The sequence below is a fragment of the Corvus cornix genome, chromosome 1A (assembly GCF_000738735.6).
Source record: "Corvus cornix cornix isolate S_Up_H32 chromosome 1A, ASM73873v5, whole genome shotgun sequence".
Lineage (NCBI taxonomy): Eukaryota > Metazoa > Chordata > Aves > Passeriformes > Corvidae > Corvus > Corvus cornix.
Window position 1 is genome coordinate 27512883 of NC_047057.1, and position 25692 is coordinate 27538574.

Consider the following 25692-nt stretch of genomic DNA (forward strand, 5'->3'; position numbering starts at 1 on the left):
TTTGCAAATTCTGTAAATCTAGTATCTCTTGCATGAAGAACTGCTTGTTTTCTTTACTTTCTTGGAACTGACTGGTCCTTGTAGCCCAAAAAGACTATGAACAGTCAATCCCTACCCATGACCTCATTACCACTGACAAGGCTTGTGCATATACCTCATGGCCACTTCAGTCAAGGCTGAAGAAAGCTAATCTGCTCAGTCAAACCTCAAATGCAAACCTTTCTTCCATCTAAGTATCCCTGCAGCCATTTTCCAAATGCCTTTCAGTTTTAACATGTCTTGAAGATCAGGGGATCAGAACTGACCAGAGGCAAGGGTTAGGTAAACCATGGATTTATATGGTGGCATAACTAGGTTATCTTCATTATTTTCTAGTTCCTAAAATCTGGCTTGCTTTGCTCATTTCTCCCAGACACAGAGCTGATGTCTTGCTAAGTGACCATCAAATCTAGACTCACTAATTTTCATTTTACCCCATGAAAATCACCTTACATTCATCTACTTTGATCTCCACTTGCCACTTTATTGTTCAATCATCCAAGCTTCACTGGAAGTAACAATATTCATTGATACTGCTAATTTACTTATACAGTAAGTGTGAAGAGATGACCCTTATACCTGTTCTTTAACATTTTTAATCCAACAAAATTTCAGAAGTTACTTTCTTCCCCTCTTACAGCAGTTCTTTGTAACAGTTTCAGCAAGAAAAAACACAGTCTCTACAGAAAGATCAGGCTGTCATAGAATTTATTTTTAAAAAATGAACAAAACAAAAAAAAAGACAATTTTCTGGTCAGAATCACCTCTCCTGTACATATCAGCTTGAAACAAGAGTAAAACCTTTAGGCATGTACAGCAGAAACAAGCCTGTATTTCTAGACTGTGTTAAGTGACTAATACATTTTTCTGAGCCTCACGTGCATATTTGCTTGCCTTGAAAAGAATTGCATGGCTTAAAAAAAAATGCACTAAAGATGGCTTATTGCTTATTTCACACGGGAGTACTGCGGTGACATGTAGCATTTCTGTAGTTCTTAGGCTTCATGGACAGCAAGTAAACAGATTTATGATATTGTTAGAATAGACTGTGGGTCTCATGAGGTGTGACAGCTGTTATTTTACAGTACTTAAGTCAGTGTGAAGTGACAGCCATCTAGTGGAAATGGTACATACAGGCATAAATAATGTGTATCCACATGACTCCCGCAGCAGATAAATGCAATAATGCAGTCATATCCCCTCTTTCAAATGCACTCTCCTTGGAAGATCAAGACCACTTATTGGGCAGCTGTGATGCTCCGTGACAAGTTGCCCATTCTCCATACTTACCCATTCTTTATGGCACAACCCACCCTTTTCAAATACAGTCTTTTTGAGCCTGCAATTTATCCCATCCACATTCTCCCTAGTACACAGACCAATTAAATTACTGTAAATCCACAGATGTGAAAATAACTACCTATGTCTTCTTCATCAAAGATCCACACATGAAAAAAATACATTATTTTCAACATAAAACAGGGGTAGTTCCTGATCCACCTTCATCACAACAGAAGAAAAATGTTTCAATAGAAGCACCTCGTACACAGGACATGTTTTGTAACACAGCCAAAAACATTACCTGAAGCAGTCTGTTAATTTGACACCTGGTTCAGGAGGCAGGACCTGATTGAATAGAGTCAGAAAAGCTTCATGATAAGAGTACAATGTCAGGAGTCAAGAAACCTGGCCTCTCCTTGTGGCTCTATCTCAGATTATTTATGTAACCATGGATAACTCAGGTCAGGGCTCAAATGCGTGACAGAATTATGAGCATGCAATAAGTTACTGTGGGTCTAAGCAGCAATAACTCATGATAACTCCTTGCACTCACACAGCCAGTGAAGGACACATAAGCTGATACAAACACATTGAATCTGGGCAGATGCAAAACAGCACTTAGAAAGTGTAAATAATACTCGGCTGACAAGGGGATAACTTCATGGAGTGCCCTATGTTGATTTTACTAGGTGCCCATAAGTTGAAATAAATCTTTTTATTTTAGCAAGCATAAATCTACCTGTGGAGGTCTATGTGCTCCAGCCACTTCCTTCCAGTATCTCTTCCAGATATTTATCATGTGTCAAAAATTCTGTTTCCCTCAATAGAGAAGAAATTTTGTATAATAGTTACCCTGCTCAGGTTAATCTTCACACTCACTCAGGTAGTGGTTTTGGGTTTGGTTTGGGGGGTTTCAGGTTTGTTTCATCTTTAAGCTTCAAGGTTATCATGCAAAGTGCTGATTAGACCAACTTATTCTGCCAGTGATATTTTTTTCCAAAAACATTTGTAGGTTAAATTTATAACAGCAGATTTTATATAAGATATCATCTGTCAGCACCTGTCTCACTTTATGCAAGATTAGGTATCATTTGTCCTCCCACAGACAGAATAAAAGCAGAAAACCAGTACAAAACCTCATGCTGTACATGTAGCTAACTCAAAAGGATAGGAGGAAAGACAGACAGGAGGAAATATGGTTGCATTGAAATGGTTTGCACTGTTAAAAGAAAAACTAAACTCATTTAAATTGGATTGCAAAATAGGTTTCATATATACAGACTAAAGTCAATTGACAGGAACCTGCAAAGCAAGTAGAAACAGAACTACTACAGCCACTGCCAAATGGAGAAAATAGAACAACTGGAGCAGAGTCATCCGTCATCAAAAGCAAAAAAAAAAACCAGAGGGAAGGAGGGTGTAAGAAGAGGTAAAGACAGTATGTGTTGTTGATAGTAACAACGTTTTTACCAACAATCCACAAGCTCTGCATTCAGCTCCTAGTAGAAGCAAGCTATATTTATGCTCCTTCTGCACAGGTAATGATTTAATTTATTTGTACACAAGTGATAACATCTGCCCTCTGCTCCCAGTAACAGTCCAAGCCCTCCCTCTGCCCTGCCTCCCCACCTGTCTCCAAGTTTGAGCTACCAAGAGCTGGCAGAACCACCCACCCAAGCAGGCATTGGTGGCCTGACAGGCTGAATATCCATGTTATTTTAAAACAACTTTCAATGCAAAACTTTACATATTACAGCAGAAAGACTCAATCAAATTAATTGTTGGGATTCATAAAGGAATTTGGGCAAAGAGAATACCATCTCCCTCAGCTGGAGCTCTGCATGCTCAGCATTAACGATCATGGTGCTGCAATGGATTCCTCCGCTTCAGCCAGGTGGAGTCTGACAAACACTGCCACAGCACAGGCACTTCAGCTCCACTTTTTGAGTTCCCGTAAGTGCCTGTTGTTGCACAGCAGAAGAGACAGGAATGTTACTCCTGCCATGTGGGCATAATACACAACTTATCATTAGATCACTACCTAAAATCCTGCATATTGAAGGCTAAAAATCTTGCAAGTTCCAAGTGCTAAGGTAAAATGAATTAAAGTCTAATGCAACCTCCAGAGAGTTTACTTCATCTTTCCTATTTCACACTCACTTCCACGTCTGTGGGAGATGAAGAGATTAAGGCAGTAACATCCAACAAGTAACCACTAAAAATTCATTTTCTTTCTCATATCTAGATAAAATTTTAGTAAGAAGTGCTGCTTAACAAGAGCATTCAATATGGAATTAGAAAAATCTTCAGAAGACAGCAACACAGGTATAGCCCCAGGGTCCCTTGATGTATATTACTCAATATTCTGCACTTCTGTTTCCTGTTTCCTCTAAATCCAGCATAACTATCTGGAGTAATAGTCTCTGCTTGTGCTTCTGGCTACCATATGTACACCGGCCAGAATTCTTCAGCTTAGTATATGAGACATTACAGCCCCACCTAAGACAGGTTCATGATTTAAGCTATTGACAGAGCTAGATACCAACACCACTGATGAACAGGGGTCAATAGTTCCACCGCACCAGCGCCACTGAGCCAATTGCCAGCACCCCTTCCCAGTTGCCTATGGCTGGAGCTCAGGTGTCAGGCTGAGCAAAGATGCATCAGACCCATCTCTCCCCTCATGGATGCCTTTGAGATGTGCATCAGTTTTTGCCAGCCTAGAGAAACACACAACTCAGATTCTCAACAGACCAGCAACACAAGTCAACACAACTCCCAGCACAACCACCTCCACGCACACATACAAAAAAGATATGTTGATAACCAGGGGCACGTTCATTCCTTGATGGACTGTCCCAGAACAACTATTTGGACAAGACAGTCTACCATCTCTCCAGCTGGCGTCTCAGAGCCTTGGCAGAATCCTGCAGCCACCCCTAGGGACCTGAGCACCTCCACACCACCTTTTGGTGCAACTGCAACCTCAGCAGGAACAACACAAGCAGTAACGTTCATTTCAGTGCTACTGTAGTTCATAAAATAGGTGCTGTTGTACCACGCACCACTGCATAACAGACAACATGCCCCAAATAAAACTTAAGCATTGGAGTACATCACTTCAAAGCAGTTTTGTTGGGTTTTAGTATTGTTTTTATTACTGGGTTTATTTTTTGTTTGATTTTGAAAAAGTTTGTTGTTTTCAAAAACTTTTCAAAACAACAAACTGGAATCACAGATGAAGCACAGCCATAACCTAGAATTGATTCAGATTTATACCAGGAGTGACTGACAGTCAATGGGTATCACAACTGCTAAGTGGCCTCTTACAGAGCTGGTCTCTGCCCATTCCTGAAGGAACAGGTGCCCACAGGACAGAAGCCAGCAGCAAGGCTGTGTGAATCACTCACTATCCGAGGGCAAATGAGTCGGGCTCAACCACAACAGCTGCCAGAGCCAAACAATCCTCTGAACAGCATTTTATTCTGAAAGGAGCCCCACACATGGCACAGCCAAGAAACTCTACACACAGCTTTAAAGTCCAACAGACACTTCTAATGAGTTGTCAATTTACACATAATTTTAAAAACCCCCACACTCCTACCATAAAAATATAATGCAGATCTTACATTGTTGCCAACACATTTAGTCCTCAAAATCTAAGTTTGCGTTATTGACGCCAGTTTGCTTGGGTTCCAAGAAAGATGATTCTAAATTGCCAGATGAGACAAACCAAATCCCAAAATTTTCATACCCTCCACTTTTTAAAGATCAGACCCAGAAAACAAGAACTTTCAAGCACAGCCTCGTGAATCAGCGTAACAGCACCCTGACCTTGGCTTCAGAACCTGATTGCCTGTGGCACTCCAGGCCACTAAGTGCTGGCCATAGTCTCTCACACACCTCAGGAGGGCAGAGCACAGGCAGTGACCCATCAGCTCCCCGCAGAAGCTTTCAGCTCTTACACCCCCTGCCTCTCAGAAAAAAAGTCCTTTTGCACAGGCTTTTTCATCTGCTTCGTTTAAAAGGCACAATACCTAAACTCCAGGCCATTCCCAACATCTCCAAAAAAATACAAAACAGATAAAATTGACTAAATTTTTTTCAGCCCCACTCTCTTCTCCCTGCCAACCCCATCATCTCATTCAGGGAAAATTCAGTGGTCAAAACGTTCCATAAAACAAGCACCACATAAACCACTTCAATTTGGTTTCCCCTCTGTATCTTGAAGGAAAAACCCCCAAAAAAGACACATCACACCATTAATTTTCACATGTTTAATGTAATGAGACTCTAATTAACTTACAGTACTTTTACCTCCACTAGATACTGTGTTTCAAAAGTATAATGGGAAAAAAACAAACATGAAAACCCCACTTTTTTGGTAATTTAAAAAACTAAATCATTTGGAGTTACATATACAAAAATGACTCTCAAAAAATTGTTCAGGATTTTATTTTTCACCCTTATCTAACAAAAAAGATTTAATGAGAGATAAAAGATGGCACTTAAGAAACTCTGAAGTCAGGGAGGGGTGTCATAAGGTTATACCAGGACTTCTGCTGGAGAGCATGCCATGAAGCAACCACTATAAATAGGGAAAGAATGTGCAAGAGCTCCAAATAAGTGAGAAGCACATCACGTTTTGCAAGCTTGTGTTCTGAGGGCCATGAAAGTGAAGACTCTTGGCTGAGGAAAGCCTGCCCGAATTTCCCCAGCTAAAGTCTATTCAAAGCAAACCCATCATAGAAAAATCACAGGAACAGCTACACACTGGTTTCTGCAATACTCATGACAAGCTTTCCTTTGTGGATCAACAACAAAAACAAGCAGAAAGGTGACTTGGAGAAGCCACAGAAATAATGGGAAGCATTTGCTATTTTTCCCATGACAAGTAATTAAGAGAAATAATATGGAATCAAGTTAAAATAGACTAGGCAGAAGTCTTTTTAAGGTGTATCAGCCAAAAAAAACTAGTAACACTATTGGTTTTATTATCAGTTTCATACTTACACTTAAAAGAGATCAGGAAAATGAGTACACTTTGTACTAAGTTCAGAGCATTCTTAAAGAGGGGAAACTAGCCTAGAAGCAGCTAGGACCTTTATTTTCACCTAGAAGTTTAGCTCAAAAGATTGTGAACTTACACAGTCATTTAAATGACTTGAGTTTTTGAGGTGAAATTCGTTTCCTACAATTTACAGTGCTCATTTTAGCTTTCATTCCTCTAATTCAGAGTTAGGGAAGGGACCTAAGTGAATTGCTCATTCTACTGTTTCCAATTTATATTTTTTAATAAAGAAAATATTCACTAGACTAAGAAAGACATTAATATTTTACCTTTGCATCCCACTTCTGCAATTGCCTCCCACTAAAGGACATTCACAAATACTCTCATGTGTAATACTTAATATTTGTGAAAGTAATTCATAACTGTAAGTTAATAATTTGTTCACTTGGATGCCCATATGCTATGAATTGGGCAGATAGTTTGATTCATGCACAGGACTAATGGTGTCTGTTAAAGAAAATAAATGCAGAAATCTACATGAAGTACAACTTTTGCTTGAATCATATATTAATTATACAGAAGAAACAAAAATCTACTTACAGAGAAAAAGGGTGAAAAAACAAACACACTCAATCCAGCACTTTTCCTACTATAAGAATATTGCACATTCCGATAATGTTGCACAAATTACTGGCTTTTTATAAAGACCATATATGAGGTATTAGTCTATTAATAAATAAAGAAGAACATGGAAAAGCATTTAATATAACGCAACTATACAGTCCAAGGATTAGCCAATGAAAACTGAACAAGCAGTAATACGTACCCTTAAGAGGAAGGCTAAAGTTCCTTAGCAAACAGGCAGCTTTCAATACCCATCCAAGAAGCAAAGGGTTAAATCTCCTAAGAAAGATTTTAGGAACTCAAAGCCTATTTAGAACACTGCTAGTTAAAATGCTTATTTCGCTCAAGCAATCAACCTGAAAGGTAAAATCTTACCTTACAATTCTAGAGGGACAGCCAATTTAACATACTGAATCTGTATTACTAGTTAAAAGAGTTACAACAGAACTTTTTGATTGACATTAGCCAAAGTATTTGGGGGTTTTGCTGTGGGGCATTTTCTGAAGTTTTTTTCTTTCTTTTTAGTTTTAAATAGTTTACACTGGTTGTGGGTTTCCACGGTGCTAAAATCAATACCCATTTGCACTGTCCTTATTAGCAGTTTCCAGCCCCACAAGGCATTGGATGACTACAAGGATTGTAATTTTCACTCTTACTCTGTAATTAGGCTAAGAATTTACCTTTCAAATCACAACGCTGAAAAATTCCTGCTGACAGTAATACATCTGTCAATCTAAACACTGTATCTTCTACTTAGACCCTTTCAGGAAGATCCACGAATCTGTAGGCAAGCTTATCTTATCAAAGTTCCTAAGATCTCAGAGGGGTATTTTAGTTCAATAAAGTGAGTTAGAAAAAGTACACTGCACACATGGTAATATAATAAGCATCAAACAAGAGTGTTTTGGGTGCGCTCTTCCAAACCTTGTAAGACAGATATTTGTATTGTGGAAGGAGGGGAAAAAAACCAAAACAAAAACTTTGTGTGCACACACACTTACATACACAAATATCCCTATATCCCATAAATAAGTCAAGGGTTATTCAAATCCTCAGATCTTTTCAGGCCAATGAAAGGCTAGTCAGAAATAAAACTAATTCCTACATCACTCACAATCTTAACATATTCCCTCCTGTTATTTTCCAACTTCAAAAAGTAAGGGTTTTACTAATACTTTTGCAGTGCTAGAGAGAGTAACAAAGACCCAGGCAAGTCCTATTTCTGCTGCTAATTTTTGTAAATTATCTAATTTGCACAGTAAATCTGTATCAGGTAAAAACTGCAAGTGCAAACTTGGAAAGACACAATTAAAAGAAAAGCAGCACTTCAAAATTAAAGTATCTCCTCTGCTTCAATCCATACACCAGTAATTCAATCAGTCCTGAACTGGCATATATGAAAAAAATTATATTACATTTCTGAAATGAAAATATATATATCTTGTATTCAAATTTAGGGAAAGTGTTCACTACACTGAAATATATATAATTTTTTCTGCCACACGAGATTATTTCTCTCCCATTCTAAGTAGTTGTTGACACGTTTACTTCCCAACAGCCATGTTGTTTCTATTCTGAAGATTAGTTTCATCTACAACTTCTTTATAGTAGTTTAAGTGTTTTTTAGAAAATACAGTTCAGAGAATTTCTTCCATGTTAGCACAAAACCAAGAAAGATTATGAAGATGTTGAGAAAAGAAGAAAAGAAGAGAAGTTTAGAGGAAAGGAAACATTATTGTCCAGAACAGTCAGTATATGTGGTAACCATGTTTCCTCGTCTCTGAGTGACAGTCCTGCAGTGCTTGCTGGATCCATGAAACCTGGCATCAGTTCGCATCGCACGTCTGTGTGCATTTTCAAAGTCACTGAATGAAAACATTTTTTCCATATTTTCAAACACATCATCAAACAGTCCACCTCCAAAAGAAAACTCTTGGAAAGAACGTCTTTGCCGATTATGAGCCTCCCGATGACTTCGGAATTGATTTTCAAAGTGCTTTTTTGACCGGGAGTTTTGACTAAATAGGTCAAAGTCTTTGAACAGATCGTCAAAGTTGAAATTAAATGACTGGTGGAATGGGCTTCCATTACTTCCTTGTCCTCCATGACGGCCAAACTGATCATATTCTCTTCGTTTATTCTCATCTGATAATGTTTCGTATGCTATTTATGTTTAAAAAAAAAAAAAAAAAAAGTTACAGCTCATTTCCATTTAAAAAAAACAGAAAAAAAGAAAACAATACACAAAGAATAGCAGCTTTCTCTCCCACTCTTCCTTAACCAGACAAATTTCCAGCAAGACTTTCATTCAAGATTCAAGCCCAATCAAGCTCAACGTTTATTTACCTTTCTCCAAACTAAAATAAAATGCTTCAACATAGTTATTTACAATAATAAACACAGCTATATTATGAAGACAGATTACATGTAATAGAACACAGTTCAACTACCAATAAACATTAGTGTTTAGATCTGAAAGAAAATAACGATGAGAGGTGGTCATCAGAAAGCCTGAAGGAAGAAGGATGAGTTAGGATTTCTACCTAACCAGACAAAGGATCTGCTGCACTCCTGTAACAGGAACACAGGGCAATGTCTGCAAAGCTACTTGCCAGCCAGCCAGCAAGTTCTAGCTACACCAGTTACAACCAAGCAACAAGATAAACATCGAGCAGATAAAGGGAATGAAATTTCACTATGTGCCAATTCTCAATTTTTCAGAAGTTCAGCAATAAACCTAGATTTTGTGACTGGATATACCCAAAATGAAATTAGATTTCCCTCCAATCTTTGGTCTAGAACTACAGGTACTGGTGTTCCAAGGCAGAAACTCTGATAGATAATATACCCATTCTGATAACTAAGTATTTTAAAAACTCATTTTCATACCTGTTAAAGACTTGTAATTATTCTATATAATTCAACACTTAGAGTTCCTAATTCCTCCTGCAGTAGGTGCTAAGAATTGCAGTATCTAACAAGACTGTCCCTCCCTTTCATTATATTACTACCTACCTTTCCTTCAAAATAACTCTTCTGCAGACAAGAAGGTAAAAGCCAGAAATCCCATATTAGCTTAGCTAGGAGAACTACACAAATAGATGGATGTTACACCTGAGTCTACAGGGAATAGAAGCGGGTATACCTTATTTTTTAGTGAGTCTTTCTGGTTTTGATTATCCACTTGCACCATTTTATCACAAAATACTTATAAGTGATGTATTCATAGGATCACAGGACAGTTCAAGTTAGACATGATCTCAGTCTCTACTCTAATCTCCTGCTCAAGGTAGGGTCAGTTATGAGATCAGACTAGGTTGGTCAGAGCTTTACCCAGTCATTCTTGAAACATCTCCAAGGTTGGAGACTGCACAACCTCTCTAAGCAATCTGTTCTAACACTGGCCTGTAGAATAGAATCACAGAATTGTTAAGACTGGGAAAGATCTCTGAGACCATCAAATCCAGCCATTATCCTCAAGGTGAAAAAGTCTTTCCTTACAACCACCCTGAACCTCTTGCACCTGTTGTCTATTGCACTCCCATCATGAACCACTGAAGCACCCTGCTGCGTGCTTTTTTATAATCTCCCCATAGTTACTGCAAGGTTCCTGTTATGCCCTCCTGATACCCTGGTAGTAATCCTGAGCTGGATCTTATGAAACAGATCAAAAGGTAACAATTAACCTCCTAGGGCTAAAGTTGTCCTACCACCCAGTATTTTTTGTGAGAACAGGAATATGCCAAAAGCCTAATAAGCAGAAATGCAACTGTGTAAAAGGCCTTCCTATGTGGAAGAACACAGAAACAAGTCAGATTTTGATGCTGGACATTTGACAGCACATAAGTACAATTAAGAAAAAAAACCACCTTTATACCTCTTATTGAGTAAAAACAGAATGCACTTAGGTCATAGATAAAAGACATGTATCAAATTATTAAGACAAAAGTTAGTGTATATTACCTTCCGCAATTTCTCTAAATTTTGCTTCTGCACCAGGACTCTTATTTTTGTCTGGGTGGTATTTCATAGCCAGCTTGTGAAATGCCTTCTTAATCTGGCGGTCAGACGCATTTTTTGGAACTCCTAAGATATCATAATAGCTCTCTGTAGCCAGTATTAATTCAGTTATCATTAAAATGCAGAGAGCAAATGTGAAGACAGATTGTGTAGTGGCCATTTCTCCAGTTCCTAAAAAGAAAAGGAAATATACTTGAAGAACAAGTTATTTTACATTCCACGACAACTTAGTTACAACTGTAAGCTGGCAGAGGAAGACCAGTATGTTTCAGGAGTCAACGACAGACTTGTAAGCGCACTGTTTTTCACACGTCAAACTCCATTACGCTATTTTCATATTCACAGAATATGTAAGTGAAAATACTGCAGATTCACTTTTCACATGCGTAACAACCACTTTAGTGTTCATCTTTGTTTTACACTTAACTGATCATTGTCATACAAAGCTGTGAAAGTAAATACACAGCATATTTCATTGCATCAAATATTTCATGCTGCCATAGCTGAACTAGCTTCACATTAATCCTTGAGTTCTAGGACCATAAACACAGCAACTCTAAATTAAGCACAGGCTGCAAAAACTGACTCTCTACTGGAAGACAAGTTCACTGATTAGCTGGTGCAACAACAGGAGCCTGAAAACACAACTGGCCTAGAGATGACTGTGAGACGCAGGAAGACAAGACTATTAAACACTCGTGCTCAGCTTCAGCTCATTTAACCAACCTAAGGTGAACATGATAAAGAGTAAATCATTCATTTCCAGAGTTCAGACAAGTAAAGCACATTTTCCTTTATTTAACAATGGGCTGGCTTAGCTCATCTGCATATCAGATTGCATTATAAAGAAAAACACCTACCATTTCTTTGATATCAAATAATTCATCTAATAAATACCACTGCATAGAAAGGTTTACATATGAAACCCTCAGCGTTAGAACTAAAGGCAAAAGAAAAGTATTTTATAAAAGACAAGCAGCTTCAACAATAATTAAAAGCTTTAACTTTTTTCAACAATGCATCTGTCAAAAAGACGTATTTTGAAACAACTATGTGAGAACTTAGGGAAAAACTGTGGCATATATAAATGATTTAAAAAAACAGTTCCACATAGCCACATGATGTCTCATGATTTGCATGAAGGACGGGGTGAGCTGTTCCTACTAGAAGGTGAGAGCAGATAATATGCCTGTGCATATCATATTTAAAACACAGACTGCAGAAAGGCAAATGTTACAGGACAGAATGCTGGCTGACACCTGACCAGAAGGATGTACAACAAGGCCCTGAACACTCCAGACATAACGTGTCCCCCCCCACCAGATTACACTGATTTGAATGTAACACAAGAACAACTCAGAGATAACTGGTGTTACTTTCCTGAAAGTTGAATAAATAAATTTACAGTCTGAGCACCATTAAAGTTAAAATACTTCTACTAGCCAGCATGGGACCCAATATTTGTCAGGCAGAATGCAAAACCTTTGAATATCTGATACATAAGAAAATTAAGCATTTACCTGAAAATCAATATCCTCTAAACAAAATAAAAATGCAAGAACCAAAAATGGAAAAAAGAATACAGTTTCTAATAGGTAAATGAATGCTGTGAATCAAGAGCAAAAGGCTTGCGAGATTAATCTACCCATGCCCTCTTAAGCATTTATTTGGCCAGCAGCCTGCATGATATCAAGTGTTAAGGGGCAGCAGTTGAAACAAATTGTATTTTGATCAGCGCACTTAGATACCAAATGCACGGTTCTTTCCAGTATTCTTCATGCACGATATCAGACATATTTTTAGTACAAGATTTTCTCACATATCCTCTCTCACCACTTCACTAACCTGGAATTTTACAACTTGGGCACTAAGAACTACACACATCCTAACTATTTTTACAATCCTTTTCAAAATAAAGTCTCTTTTAAATACTTATTTTACTTGTGTCTCTTCACCCTCGGTTTCTCAATCAAAAAGGGACAGGTAAGCTGCACTTTCCAGGCTTTGCACTGTAGCAGCTACTTAAACCACATTCCAGAATTCTTCCAATAATTTTGAAGAGCTACACTTTATTTAGGTACATCTGTCAATAATGTTAGAGACCTTATGCCACATAATAACGATTTAACTCTGTTGGGTGAGCAGTTACAGATCTCAACTACTATTCACCTTCGGACAAAAAGTGCACTGTCTGATGTTTATCCCAAGTACTGCAGAGGTGGTAACAATCAATTCTTCAACAGTTTATGAACATTTATCAATAGCTACTCAATGAAGGGATGTTTGAGGATGATGTACCTAGAATAAAATCTGTCACATACAGAAAATAAGAAGCTACTTCACCTTGTCATATAAATACCCTAATTCCATCCTTCTTTGAAAGTAATTAACCAAAATCTTGGATAAATGCTTATATTCAAAGTCTCACATACTCAGAGAACCCACGGTATCACTGCTGTTCTGCTACTGCTCTGATTACAGAACTGCTATACACTAACCTGTGGAATGTTCACGTCCTATAATTATTTCTGCAAACAATTTACTAATAGTAATAAAGCTACCAAAGTCTTCCCTTGCTTCTCTTATCACGACTAATCCGATGAACAAGCAAGTCTCCCAGTCCTCAAGAAGCTAACAGGCAAGTCTGTCAAACTGAGGGACTTGTCTTGGCCTCTCCTACACTGACTCGAAAGCAAATACAGGAGAAGGTTCCTGAATCTTGCCCTGGAGCACATGGAAACGAAGGAGTCATCCTGGCATCGCCCTGCCTATCCAGACCCCTGAAGACCTGCCTGGAGCCGGACTGCACCATAGGGCGGGGCCGGGCCAGAGCTGGGCAACCGCGAACAGCCACACTGAGCGACGCCGTCCCACCTCAAAAACGGCTAGGCTCGGAAACACCACCGCAGCCTGGCCCAGAGACGCCCAAATTCCAAATAAATTCCCCGGACCGAGCCCCAGTGCCCCCGCCCCACCCTCCACCCCCAGTTTCCCACGCTGCCCCCCAAGCTTCCAAGCGCCCCCGCGACCTCCCCCACCCCTCCGCGTTCAGCTTCGCTTCACCCACTTCAGCAACCTCCACTTCCCCCGAACCCTCACCCAGCGGCCGCGGTCCTTCTCCGCCCGTCCCCACCTCAGCGCCAGCCCCGCCGCCCCTCAGCGCCGCCGCCACCCGCCCGCGCCCGGCGCTCGCGCCGTCCGGCCCCCGCGCTCCTACACGAAGCGCTGCGCCATTGGCCGCCCGGGCCCACGTGATGCGGTGCACGCGGGAGGTCGCACCCGCGGCGCCGCCGCCACCCGCCGCTGGGGGCGCTGTGAGGGGGGGGGGGGTGGGTGCCGCCCCCGCCCGGCCCCGCCTGGCCGTGTCCGTGCGGCCCTGGGTGGCCGCCATGCCGCGGTACTGCGCCGCTACCCACTGCAAGAACCGCGGTGGCCAGAGCTCCAGGGACCAGCGCAAGCTCAGCTTCTACCCGTGAGTGACCGCGGAGCGGGGCAGGTCTGGGTGAGCGCCGGCCGTGGGGATGGTAGTGAGCCCCACCGCCGAAGTAAATGGCCGAAAGACTTAACGCCACGGGTCGGCCACGCTGGTGGTCGCCTTGGAACCCCGCCTGGTCCTGGGAGGCTTGAGGGAAATAACTCTGACCCCCCTGGGGGAAGGGAAGGCGTAGGGAATAAAGAGTGGACAGCTGGGACGTAATCACACACACCGTCCCTCGCACAAGACGGACGGAACTTGGGGGAGGGGGCGATGTTACGGCTGCGTTCTAGGACTTTGGAATAGGTGCCGAGGGTCTGTGGAGTGAAGAGTAAGGAAATTCGACTAAAAAAACAAAATTTGCACTTCTGACTCTGTTTTGCTGCTGCCTTTATGGAAGGCACGTTCTAGCAGGGCAGGCAGTAGTGGAGCCTTTGGCTTAATGGTGAAGTGTCTTGTGTATGACATCTTACATGCCAGGTGAAGGGCCTGGAAGAGTACGAAAGTAAACATATATTGATTCCTTAAAATTAAACTTTCCCACTAGAATTATTACCTTTCCTGCACTGTGAACAGAGATATTGCTGGTTGTTTGGAGTTAGCTGGAGTTAGCTGGAACCTAGCTAGCTTGGTTGCCAAAACAGAGTTTATGGTGGCTGCTCTGTCCTGTCCAGACACTGCGTGGATCAGTCGCCATCCCAGGCCTGCGGTAACCTCTGGACTGTTGTGGTTACATGGCTGTCGCTTCCCAGGATGCTGAATTATAAACAGTATTTCACAATCCTGAGGGAAGCACGGTGCAGGTAACTAAATATTAACGTATGTGTGTAGAATAATAGTATGGAACCGTTTGTTAACAGAAGCAATTTAAGAAGAATTTGAAAAATAGATTTCACAATTAGCCTCAAAATCTGTTTTGGTAAAATTTATACCTCAAACTAAGTTTTCTTTCAGTTTCTGAGTAGCCATAGTTATTCCAAGATCAGGAAGGCTGTGTAGGAAGACCCGCAGGAAGACTGCTTTGAAAGAAATTTTATTTTAGATTGAAGGAAAGCTTATTTCCCTGCCCCATTTCTAATATGGAATGTATCATAAAACAATCAGGAAAATAATTTCTTTTCCCTTATGCTTTAGAGAGCGTGATTGCCACATAGATAATCAAAACAAGTTTGGGCACTGAGACATGTTTGTATTCAAATATATGGCATCAGTATGGACATGATTGCCAAAACATAGCTGTTTTATCTAGCCTTTGAGTTGTGCTGCATTCTGAGTATCATGCTCCTATAGAAGGGGTGCTGAGATTTGATTTATAGATTTCTTTTGCCCTATATTAGCGACTACTACTGACATGAATTGCAAGTTTTATTCCCTTGCCTCTTACCACCACCGAAGAAGTCCTCTGCTGCTCTGTGATTGGGGTCTGAGCCCCTTCCAAATCTTTTGTCACCTAATCTCAACTGGCATAAATGCCCTTCTTTATTTCTTCACTTCTAGGACTTGTGTAGTGATAGCAGCTGCTAAATAAATTCTGTCCACTTCCTCTTTCCATTTCCCCTTTTTTTGTGACTTGTTTGCACCAGAGAACAGATTCTGTTGATGAGTAAGGGAGTGTTGAAACATGAGCAAGTTTTAGCAAAGTTGCCCTTAAGCTAAAATAATAACTTTCACTATCAGACCCTTCTCTGTCTCTTGCTACAGATTATTTTGTTTTCCATCTGAAACTGGCTGAATCCAGGTAGAGCAATGGGTCCTGTGTTGTGAGGGTAACTGCAGTGAGAGCAAGTGTTCTCAAGGCCTTGGAGAGGGTGTGATTGGTGAGATGATCTTCAATGAAAGGAAGCCATCATCTTCCTGAGAGACTTTTTTGGACCTCTTTAGTCACACCCCGGCTAAGCTGTGTTACTCGAGGAGCATGCTCTGTCATACATGCAATGCTGCCATTGGGTGTACATGATCTAAGCAGACAGGATTTGAAAAGCCTCAACCTCTAACTTGTCCTTCAAAGGTTATTTTGTTCTTACCAGCATTATTCCTTGCATCCTGCAGATATTCAGAGCTGGATGCTGCAAAAGCTTGCTCTGTTTCCTTGGTAATTTGAAGACTTACATGGCAACAAATTCAAAAGATTGGGGAAGGGGTAAAGACATCCATCTTTATGCTGTAAATTTCAGCCATCTTGCTCTCAAAATCACCTGAGTTTGCAGTTTTGGAACACAGGGCCTGTGTAAGAGTCATTGCTATGTGTGTCTTTTAGAGGAAACCTGCAGCTTCAGGGATTTGGGGGTGGGATCACAAAAACAGATTTTCTTTTTGTAATTATTACTGTTCATGATTCTCAGGAATATTGTTTTCTGAACAGTAGTCACTTAACAATGCTCAGAATTCAACTTATGGTTTATGTATCGTATGTGGTTATATGCTAGAGTTAAAATAAAATTGATGTGCTCCAGAGAAATATAGAAGCGCATTTCAAATACCCTGATACCTGTCTGAGACGAGGTGAGAGACAAGAGTGGTCTGAATGTTCATATTCCTGTTACCATCACTGCTTGACTGTGCTTGCATCATAATAAGCCTTTAATTTCGCTTTAATTTGTGTATTCCGATTCATTAAGTAAATTAGAGATCTTCACACACTTTCCCTTTAATTTATTTCTCTTTCCGATGTAATTTGTCTGACCATTTGAATGTATTTTCAAAATCAGGTTTTTATTCTATGAAAGTGTATACTCATCATTTTCAGGTAGGTTAAATGATTGAAAAGTTCATTTTAAATTATAAAACATGATGTGGGCTCCTAAAGCTGCGAAAAAGCTTAATTGCTGAAACACAAGATACGGAAATGCTTTGCATCTGCGTGCGTTTACTTTTTGAACAAAATTTAAATCCTGTATTGGAAATATTCACATTGCCAAATCATCTGATAATCCAAAGAGGGGCATTTATTAGGAGGTACTCTATAACAGAAAATACTAGTTGTGTCTAGGAAGACAAATAAGCCCTAGAAATACTATTAATAGAATGAGGGCCAGTCTTAACTTTCTTTAAATTATGCATCAGTATTTCATCTCCCTTCAGCAGAACTGCTTTCTGAGCAAGTGTTGTAGGATCAAACCTTTCAAAACATCTTGGCCATGCATTCTGAAACCCTTGGCTAGCAGCAATCAGAAATTCTGCTTCTGAACTCCAGAGTAAATACCCAACTAGAAATAATTTGGATAATGATTGGATTGACATGTACATGACATCCAGATTAGAATTTAATATTTAAAATTTTTGAAAAAGGATTATTTTAATCTTTTTCTAAGGGAAGGATACCTTGTAAGTAACAATGAGATATTCTTATTTAAAACAAAGACAACAATAACATGGGGTTTTGTATATGTTCTTGTTTGTCTTTTCAACTTTAAAAAGATTTCCACTTCATGATAAAGAGAGACTTGAGAAATGGTTGCGGAATATGAAGCGAGATTCATGGACTCCAAGTAAGCACCAGCTCCTCTGCAGTGATCATTTCACCCCTGATTCCCTGGATGTGCGATGGGGGATACGGTACTTGAAACATACTGCTGTGCCAACTATTTTCTCTTCCCCAGATGGTGAGGTAATCTATTTCTATCATTTTTTCTTTTGTAGTACAAAGCTTACCAACTACTGATGTAATACAGATCTTCTAATTGTCTGTAATATAATCATAGTTTTATTTAAAAAATAGAATTCCTGTCCATCAAAACAGGTATGTGGTTCCATAATGTAAAGGAAGAAGAACTTCCCATACTTTGAGAGGCGGTTCAGTATCTTTTTTTAATTGGAAATTACAGAAGCATTTACTATAGAAAATTTTAAATTTCTTATGAGAATCTTATGATTCTAAGTTTTTTTTCCTATGCAATTACTCTTAATATTCTTTTACAGTCTTTTATTTACAGAAATACAGGCTTTGGAATATATTAGTTTCAAACTGTCGCTAACCTTTAACCTAAGACTCAGGACTGTAGGCTGCCAAAGATACCCTACAAAGACTAGTCCATCCTGTTTTTCACAGGCTTTCACTGTTGGTTACATAAAAATACTGTCCTACACAGGCACCTAGTCTTGATCAAACATATGCTAGTTCTCTTCTAGCATGTAATTATCTTCCACTGGATCATCATGTGGGAGGTGGGAGGAATGGAAGGACTGGATTTAAAGCTAAATTGGTGAAACTGAAATATGTGGCTAATTAATTTTACAAAACAATTCATTTTTAGTCATGAAGTACTCTGTCTTCTGGGACAGCTGCAGTTGTTGTCTAACCTCTTTTGACTCTGTGGAGTGAAAAGTAATCTTGATAGATCTCTCAAATACAAAAACAGAAAATCTTGCAAGTTGTGGCAGTAGTAATTTAGCAAGAAACATCTTTCCTTTAAGCCGCCCTGCCCTGGTTCAATATATCCCTCACATTCTTGTGGTGCTATTGTAACAGACAGGTGTAGCTTTGGAACTGGACTTTGCTGCCCCATGCTTCTGTGCTGTTACAGATAAGCTGGGTGTTTTGATCCCAAAGAAAAGTTGTTGTTTATCCGCCTCCTCATTCTCTCTTGATTTGCATGTGACCATACACCAGTCATAGTACACGTACAAAGGTGGACAGTAGAGTTACAAAGGTAACAAAGTTCTTATGCATTTGTGTTGCCAAGAACATACCAATAGCTTCTCTAAATTCTTTTGGCATCAGCAACGTATATCTGAAAAATCCCAGATAGATTTATCCAGTTTGGAAAAGTAATATTCTATGCTTATTTTTAATACATCCATTATTTTCCTGCTATCAAAAGAAAAGAGGTGCCAGTGCTTTGTATCTGTGAACTGTGAACTTGTTTTCCTGGGGTCTCACTTCTCTCTCTGGCATTACTTTCTTCTCACTGCACTTTTCTAAACATCAAGTCATATGCTTTCAATGACCACCTCCGCAGATCAACAGTATCTTTTGACTTGACCTCTGGTTCTCTTACTTTTCCCAAACCTTAACTTTCTACATAGACTGAGTATTCAGAAATATATGGGAAAGAGTTCTTATTTTGGGGAAGAATTTCTGGTTAGTGTGTTCCTGACTTAATGTAGAGGAACAAGAAGCTGAGGCCCCAAACTGCCTTTGGAAACTGAGAGCAAAGAATTGTAGTATTTGCATATTGCTCACCACCACCTTGCCGTATATATTACTGAGGAAGTGAAAGATGTCTTCCCAGAAATGCTTAATGATTCTTCATACAACATTTCATTCTGTTTCTTCTTCTAAATAAAGAATGTTTGTGGCTCAAGAGTAGTGATAGTTGCCAGTGTTTCAATATCAGTAACCATTCTACATTAGCTTGCAAGGGTTTTTATTTGAATATTCACCTGAGTGTGAGGGCAGGGACTGATAGACAAGGAGGCTTTTCAGTGGAAGTATGAGTCTTCCTTTAAGCAACTATCCTGAGACTTGTTTTGGTGCATTTCCTTGAACTGTTCTGTTAGGAGAGGATTTAGAGAACATTTGCCTAATGTGTTCTGTAAGAGATTTATCTGGTTAAAATACATAGTCTGAGAAAGTCTTTCTCAGCTGCTGATAGAACAAAGAAAGGGATATGCTTCATTTTCACAAAATCCCTAAGATTGACATGATGTTAAGTATTGTCTTTGAAAAAGTAAAGGTAACCAAATGAATGCTACTTCTGTATAAATTTTTCTGCCCTTTGAAGTTTCATATAAAACTGTATTGCAAAGTTCAATGTACTTAGGATACTTTGGACTACATACATACTTTTAGGAACATGCACTTTGAAATTATCTTTTTCATTGTAATACATTTTTTCAGCCTGGACTCTTTTTTGCTTTTTCTTTCTTTTCCCCCCTTTGCTGTCTTTTTTGTTGATTTGGTGAGGTGGGGGTTTTTTTTGATGGATGGTTGATTTGGTTGGGCTGGGTTTTTTGCCTGGCCTATATTTAATTATCAAAGTTAAAATTGAATATTTTTCCGTTTCTTTGTTCTGTGTGGTTTTTTGTTTTGTCTTTTAGTTCCCAGGCTAAACATGTACGCAGTTTTACATGAGTTAAAATTCTTCAGATTGGTCTTTTCATAATCAGATCTACTAGAAAAAAAAAATAAGACACCCATTATTTTTGTAGTTTTTGTTTCACTGACCAACATATATAAAAGCTCATTTGTGTATTGATCTTAAATGTAATCATGTGGTGGTGTAGTTTATGTGAAGGAAGGGAAAAGAAAGTGGTTATAAAAGGATAAGCTTCAAATTGTCTCTCTTTCAGTATCAACTTCTGTTTAAAGTCCTGTTAACATTTTTCTGCTAAGATTTCTATCTCTCAAAAAAAAAAGGTTCTCCATTTTTATAAATTGTGAAGTTTTGTTGTCAGAATTGAATTGCTGGTTTACAATAATCTTTAATGCAAGAACCTTGTACTGTGTACATTTAATCGACATATATTTAACACAGTGTTTCAGGTGGTAATAGAAGATGCTGGCTAGTCTTTGTGTAACCACTTCTCTTCAAGTGCATTTAAAATTACTGTATCTTTTGTAAAACAGTCCAAATTCCATAGAGTTTGAAAAAAACCCACAGTAAAACAAATAAGAAACCCCAAACCACAATAAGACCAAAAAAAAAAAAAGCCCTAAAAAAACAAACATTATTATTGTCTTTAGAGCTTTAAAATAGTATTTTAATATTTAGGACCTGAAGCAAAGTTGTGGAAGATGCTTACATGAATTCTTGGGCTTCTGATGTAATTTTTAAACAGTGCTCATCTAAGTTAGTCCTTATGCAGTACCATACTATGAAATGAGATTTGCCTAATTTTTTTATGCTCAGTGATTTTCTTGTTACAAGGTAGTGATTTTCTTTTTTTACTTTTTATTTCTCCTCTAGGAAAAAGATTCGTCTCAGAACAGTCCACAACAGAAAGAAGACCAGGAAGGAACAAATGTAGTGTCAGAGAAAGCATCTGTACCACTTGAACCTTGTACACCAAAGAAAAATCCTGTAATTGCGCAAAATGTAGAGGAAAAAGCAGAAGTAGTTTGCTCAACTGCATTGAGTAAACCTTTGCAAATTCAAAACCTGCAACTTCAAAATGAAAGCAGCTTTCAGGCAGACAGTGTCATTCTTGAGAGTTCATCTAAGCAGTATGTACATCAGCCTAATCCTGTTTTAATGGCAGCAGCAGTCCAGAGCATGGAAGCTCCCAGTGTTCATACTTCTGTAGAGGATCCAGGAAGTTGTACAGCTACAGTCCTGCAATTTACAGACCCTGAGTACTTGAATTCATCTCTGAACAATGCTTTAGGGTCGGTTACTGACTATGCAGTTGAAAATTCTGTCCCTCACATGGTCTGTTCTGGTGAAGTGCAGACAAGTGAAGATGCAGTTTTACTGAGTACTGTCACACAAACTATTGAACAGTTCAGTGGAAGTGAAGAGTCTGTCATTGCTATTATTATGCCAGCTGAGAGTCCAGAAGAGCCTGAAAGAGTAAATAGTTCTTTCCTGCCTCTTGAGGAAGAGTTTCTTGACAGAGAGGAGACAGAATTGATTGAATATGGTGGAAATGAAATATTGCAGACTGAGCATTCATACTGCAGACAAGACATAGACAGAGATCACCTTTGGCAAAAAATTTCAAAACTTCACTCTAAGGTAACTTTACTTGAAATGCAGGAGGTAAAAACTTTGGGGAGACTCAGGTCCTTGGAAGCCCTTATTGGACAATTGAAGCAAGAAAACCTGCTTTCTGAAGAGAAGCTGAAGATGGTAGAAAACTGCTTTACAACACTTGAAGTGACTATGATACAGTAAAGGCTTTCAATTGATGGTTCTAAAATATCTTGTTAGCCTCTTTGGCTGTACTTTTGGACAAATTAACTTTTTTCCAGTCATGGTGTTTTAAACATCTAATGCTAATTGTGTGAATAGCAAATATTCTTTAAAATGTTACATCAGCCAAAGCTAAGTGGTAGAATGTTGTCTATAAAACGTGACTTGCAAGTAAGATTAAAAAAAAACTAAATCGGGAGAAGTTCGTTTAAATGTATGAATCAAGTTAGTAAAAGGTAAGTTAACCCTTTCTTAGCTGCAGGCTTCTCTGAAACATGAAACACCTGCATTTGGGGCAGCAGTAGAATGTAGAATAAGCATATAAGATGAACAATTTTATATATATATATATATATATACATATATATATATATATATATGCATTGTCCAGTGAGATAACCACTGCTCTTTAGTTTTCTGTTCATCTAACATTTGTTCTGATGGTTTTTTGTATGCTTTGATCTTATTAAAATTGTTTCTACATAAAAAGTGCTTTCTTTCATTTGTTTCTAGAAACAAAAACTCTCTTAAGAATATTGCTCCAGTGGACAGGCCCATCTCTTTTTTTTTTTAAATGATTCAGCTCAAGTGGAAAGCGATCTTAAACACAGATGTTTTTGCTCGTTAGTTAAAAGGGAAAGCTCTAACTAATTAGTGAGTGCTGTCTGCATTGATCCTCACAGCCTATAGCTCGGTAACGCTTATACTCTTAATAATACACTGAAGAAAATAATGTTCTGCAGAACAGATTGCTAGTGAAAACAGGAGAACGTGGCGGAATTTTACTATGCAAGAAATAGAATTACAAAACTAGAAAATTACTCCCCTTTACTGCTTTTATTAACTGTTTCTAGCGCATGGGTTATCAGTACAGCAGACACATATTGTAGTTCATTTTGAGGGAAATTAATTTGCTGAATACTTTATTCTGTCAGTGTGCCACCCTTTGGATCTGGTTTGTTGTACACTCTAGTACAGTGAAAAAGTCTTAGATCATCTGGTCCCTGACTGGACATCATAGGTGTGCTAGGTGATCCTTGTTACACCCCTTCCAGCTGAACTATTCTAGTACACTATATTCTACAGCAATTAGATTACTTGAGGATGTGTGTTTCTTTATTTAAAAGTGTGTCATCCTCACTGCCACAAGTTCAGTCTAGGACCAGAGCAAATGGGTTCCTTTGCAATGTTATTCTCTTTTACACTCTTTCTAAACTGTTCTGGTAATCTTTTCATAAGGAATTGAGAATCAATTAACACTAGTTACAAAGCTGGCCTCCAGCTAGATAACTAAAGTTACAAACAAATTTCAGAAAATTTTTGAGACTTGGTATGTCTTGAAGTGCAGAAGTTGGGCTGCTAAAGCACTGAGCTGTAGGAAGTTGGTCTGCATTAATAGCCACTGGATTAGGCTTGCTTTGTCCTTCAACTCATTAACTTCTTTCAGAGTTTCAGCACAGGCTCTACTTGGTAAAATTGGTAAAGGACATAAAGGTGACTTATAATATGATGAGTTATTTACCAGGTCTTTGTGACCCACTCATTTTGCTCTCCCTGGAATAAGAGAACATGCCTGTTCTGCCTTGTGTGCTGTGAAATCACCAGGGGTGTCCTGTATCCTGTAGAAATATTGCTGCCATATCTGATCCAGCCTTGTGAACAGGTGGTCTCTCTGAACTGCAAATTTTGTAATGTTTTACCAAGTAAGAGATCTTTCAAAGTGATTTACAAAATGCTAGATGAAATTGCTAAATGATTTGGCAATTTTAGGAATTTCATTAATGTACTACAAGTCCTCTGCTAATGCTGTATATTTTAAGACTGACAACCATTTAAAAAGTCCACTGTAGGCCTTGAATGGCAGTGACGGCTCAGACATGGCAAAAGAGTTGCAACTCTATAAGCTGTTGTCTCAGCAAAGCTCTGTTCCCCAAAAAAATATGGAGGGTTTAACATGGGATTTGCATTGCTGATATATTTTTGCTTTTACTAAGAGCTTACGGTATTAAAATTGAGAATATTGTTTGTGGCATAGAGTTCTTTAAATGTGGGGGAAAGAACACAAATGTTCAATTTTCCTTTCTTTTACAGAGTTTCTTGGGACTTACATGGGTTGACTTTGGTTGGATGCCAGGTGCCCACCAAGCTGCTTTATCACTCCCCTTCCCAGCTGGACAGGGGAGAGAAAATAAAATGGAAAGCAACTCTCAGGTTGAGATAAGGCAGTTTACTAAAGCAAAAGTGAAAGTTTGCACGCACACAAGCAAAGAGAAGGAAAAAGAAGGGTTAATTCTCTACTTCACATTGGCAATGACATTCAGCCACTTCCCGGGAAGCAGCGCTTCCGCACACATAGCAGTTGCACCCAAAGGCAAGTATTGTAAATAACCAGTTCCCCCCCTTCCTCTTCCTTCCCTTAGCTTTTGTATCTGAGCTGACCCCCTATGGTATGGAATATCCCTTTGGCACATGTGGGTCAGCTGTCCTGGCTGCTTCCCCTCCCGGGATCTTGCCCACCCACAGCCAGGAAGATGGAGAGACAGTGCTGATGCTGTGCTGCTCAGCTGCAGCCACAGGGCTGGTGTGTTATCAGCACCTTTCCAGCTACCAGTGCACAGCACAGCTCTGTGAGCGCTGCTGCAGGGCAATGAACTCCATCCCAGTCCTAGGTTATAGCAGAAAGACTCAGCAACTCTACAAGCCTCTCACTAAGTCTACAAACTTCCTTCCAGAGTGCGTTTTGGACTAATAGGCCCAGGGTGGATGTATTTATTTAAAAATACTTATCATTGTATTATAAATGGCTGTTGCTGCTGGCAGGACAAGATGTCTGGGTCCTTTGCTTCAATTATACATTAACCCTGAATTATGCGGGCTAATTATTACAAGGGAGGAGAAATAGCTTGTTGAGGATCAACAAACCCCTCTGAATTAGATGCTACATGTGCATTGCATTTTCAGTGTTTCCTGATCATAAACTGCAGCCCTACACACGGTTTTATTTCACTAAACTTTGTGGCACTTGTATGGGTACTTGTGCTATACATTACTCCTTAAGATCCAGTGGAAACTGCTTCTGTACAGTTGCAGCCCTGCATCCAAGTAGTGCACTGGATCATCGTCACTCCTGTAATGTATCACTTACCTTGATCCGAGTCAAATGTTCACATTTATCTTTTCAATAACTTTTCATTTGCATCAATTTTTTAAAAAATCTTTTGACTTTCCATTTCCACTGATGTAACTAATTACTTCAACAGTAGATATTTAATATATGTCGTCTGTTTTCTTAAGTCACCTCTTGAACTGTTCAGCTCTATTTCTTTTCCACTGTCCACTCGCTACAACAGGAATTTGGCATTTGCTTTCTCTTGGGTCTTTATTTAAAT

General features: G+C 39.1%; 2 protein-coding genes across 5 annotated transcripts; one reads left to right on the forward strand and one right to left on the reverse strand.

The window, feature by feature from the left end:
• Window positions 1–5582: 5582 nt before the first annotated feature.
• Window positions 5583–14163, reverse strand: DNAJB9 (DnaJ heat shock protein family (Hsp40) member B9). 2 transcript variants are annotated; one of them, XM_039571185.1, is made up of 3 exons: window positions 14075–14163; window positions 10919–11146; window positions 5583–9118 (listed from the first exon to the last, which is right to left on the reverse strand). In XM_039571185.1, exons 2-3 carry the CDS (start codon window positions 11133–11135, stop codon window positions 8688–8690), a joined length of 648 nt encoding a protein of 215 aa, XP_039427119.1. In that variant the 5' UTR covers window positions 11136–11146; window positions 14075–14163; the 3' UTR covers window positions 5583–8687. The 2 variants fall into 2 exon arrangements, with proteins under 2 accessions (XP_039427119.1, XP_039427120.1); XM_039571186.1 differs by having other exon boundaries at window positions 14109–14131.
• A 143-nt stretch (window positions 14164–14306) lies between these two features.
• THAP5 (THAP domain containing 5) lies at window positions 14307–24335 on the forward strand. Of its 3 annotated transcripts, XM_019279924.3 has the most exons (4): window positions 14307–14447; window positions 15125–15253; window positions 17868–18057; window positions 21359–24335. In XM_019279924.3, the coding sequence occupies exons 1-4, from the start codon at window positions 14365–14367 to the stop codon at window positions 22283–22285; spliced, it is 1329 nt and encodes a 442-aa protein (XP_019135469.3). In that variant the 5' UTR covers window positions 14307–14364; the 3' UTR covers window positions 22286–24335. The 3 variants fall into 3 exon arrangements, with proteins under 3 accessions (XP_019135469.3, XP_010411854.3, XP_019135470.3); XM_010413552.4 differs by lacking the exon at window positions 15125–15253; XM_019279925.3 differs by lacking the exon at window positions 15125–15253 and having other exon boundaries at window positions 14420–14477.
• The last annotated feature ends 1357 nt before the right edge of the window (window positions 24336–25692 follow it).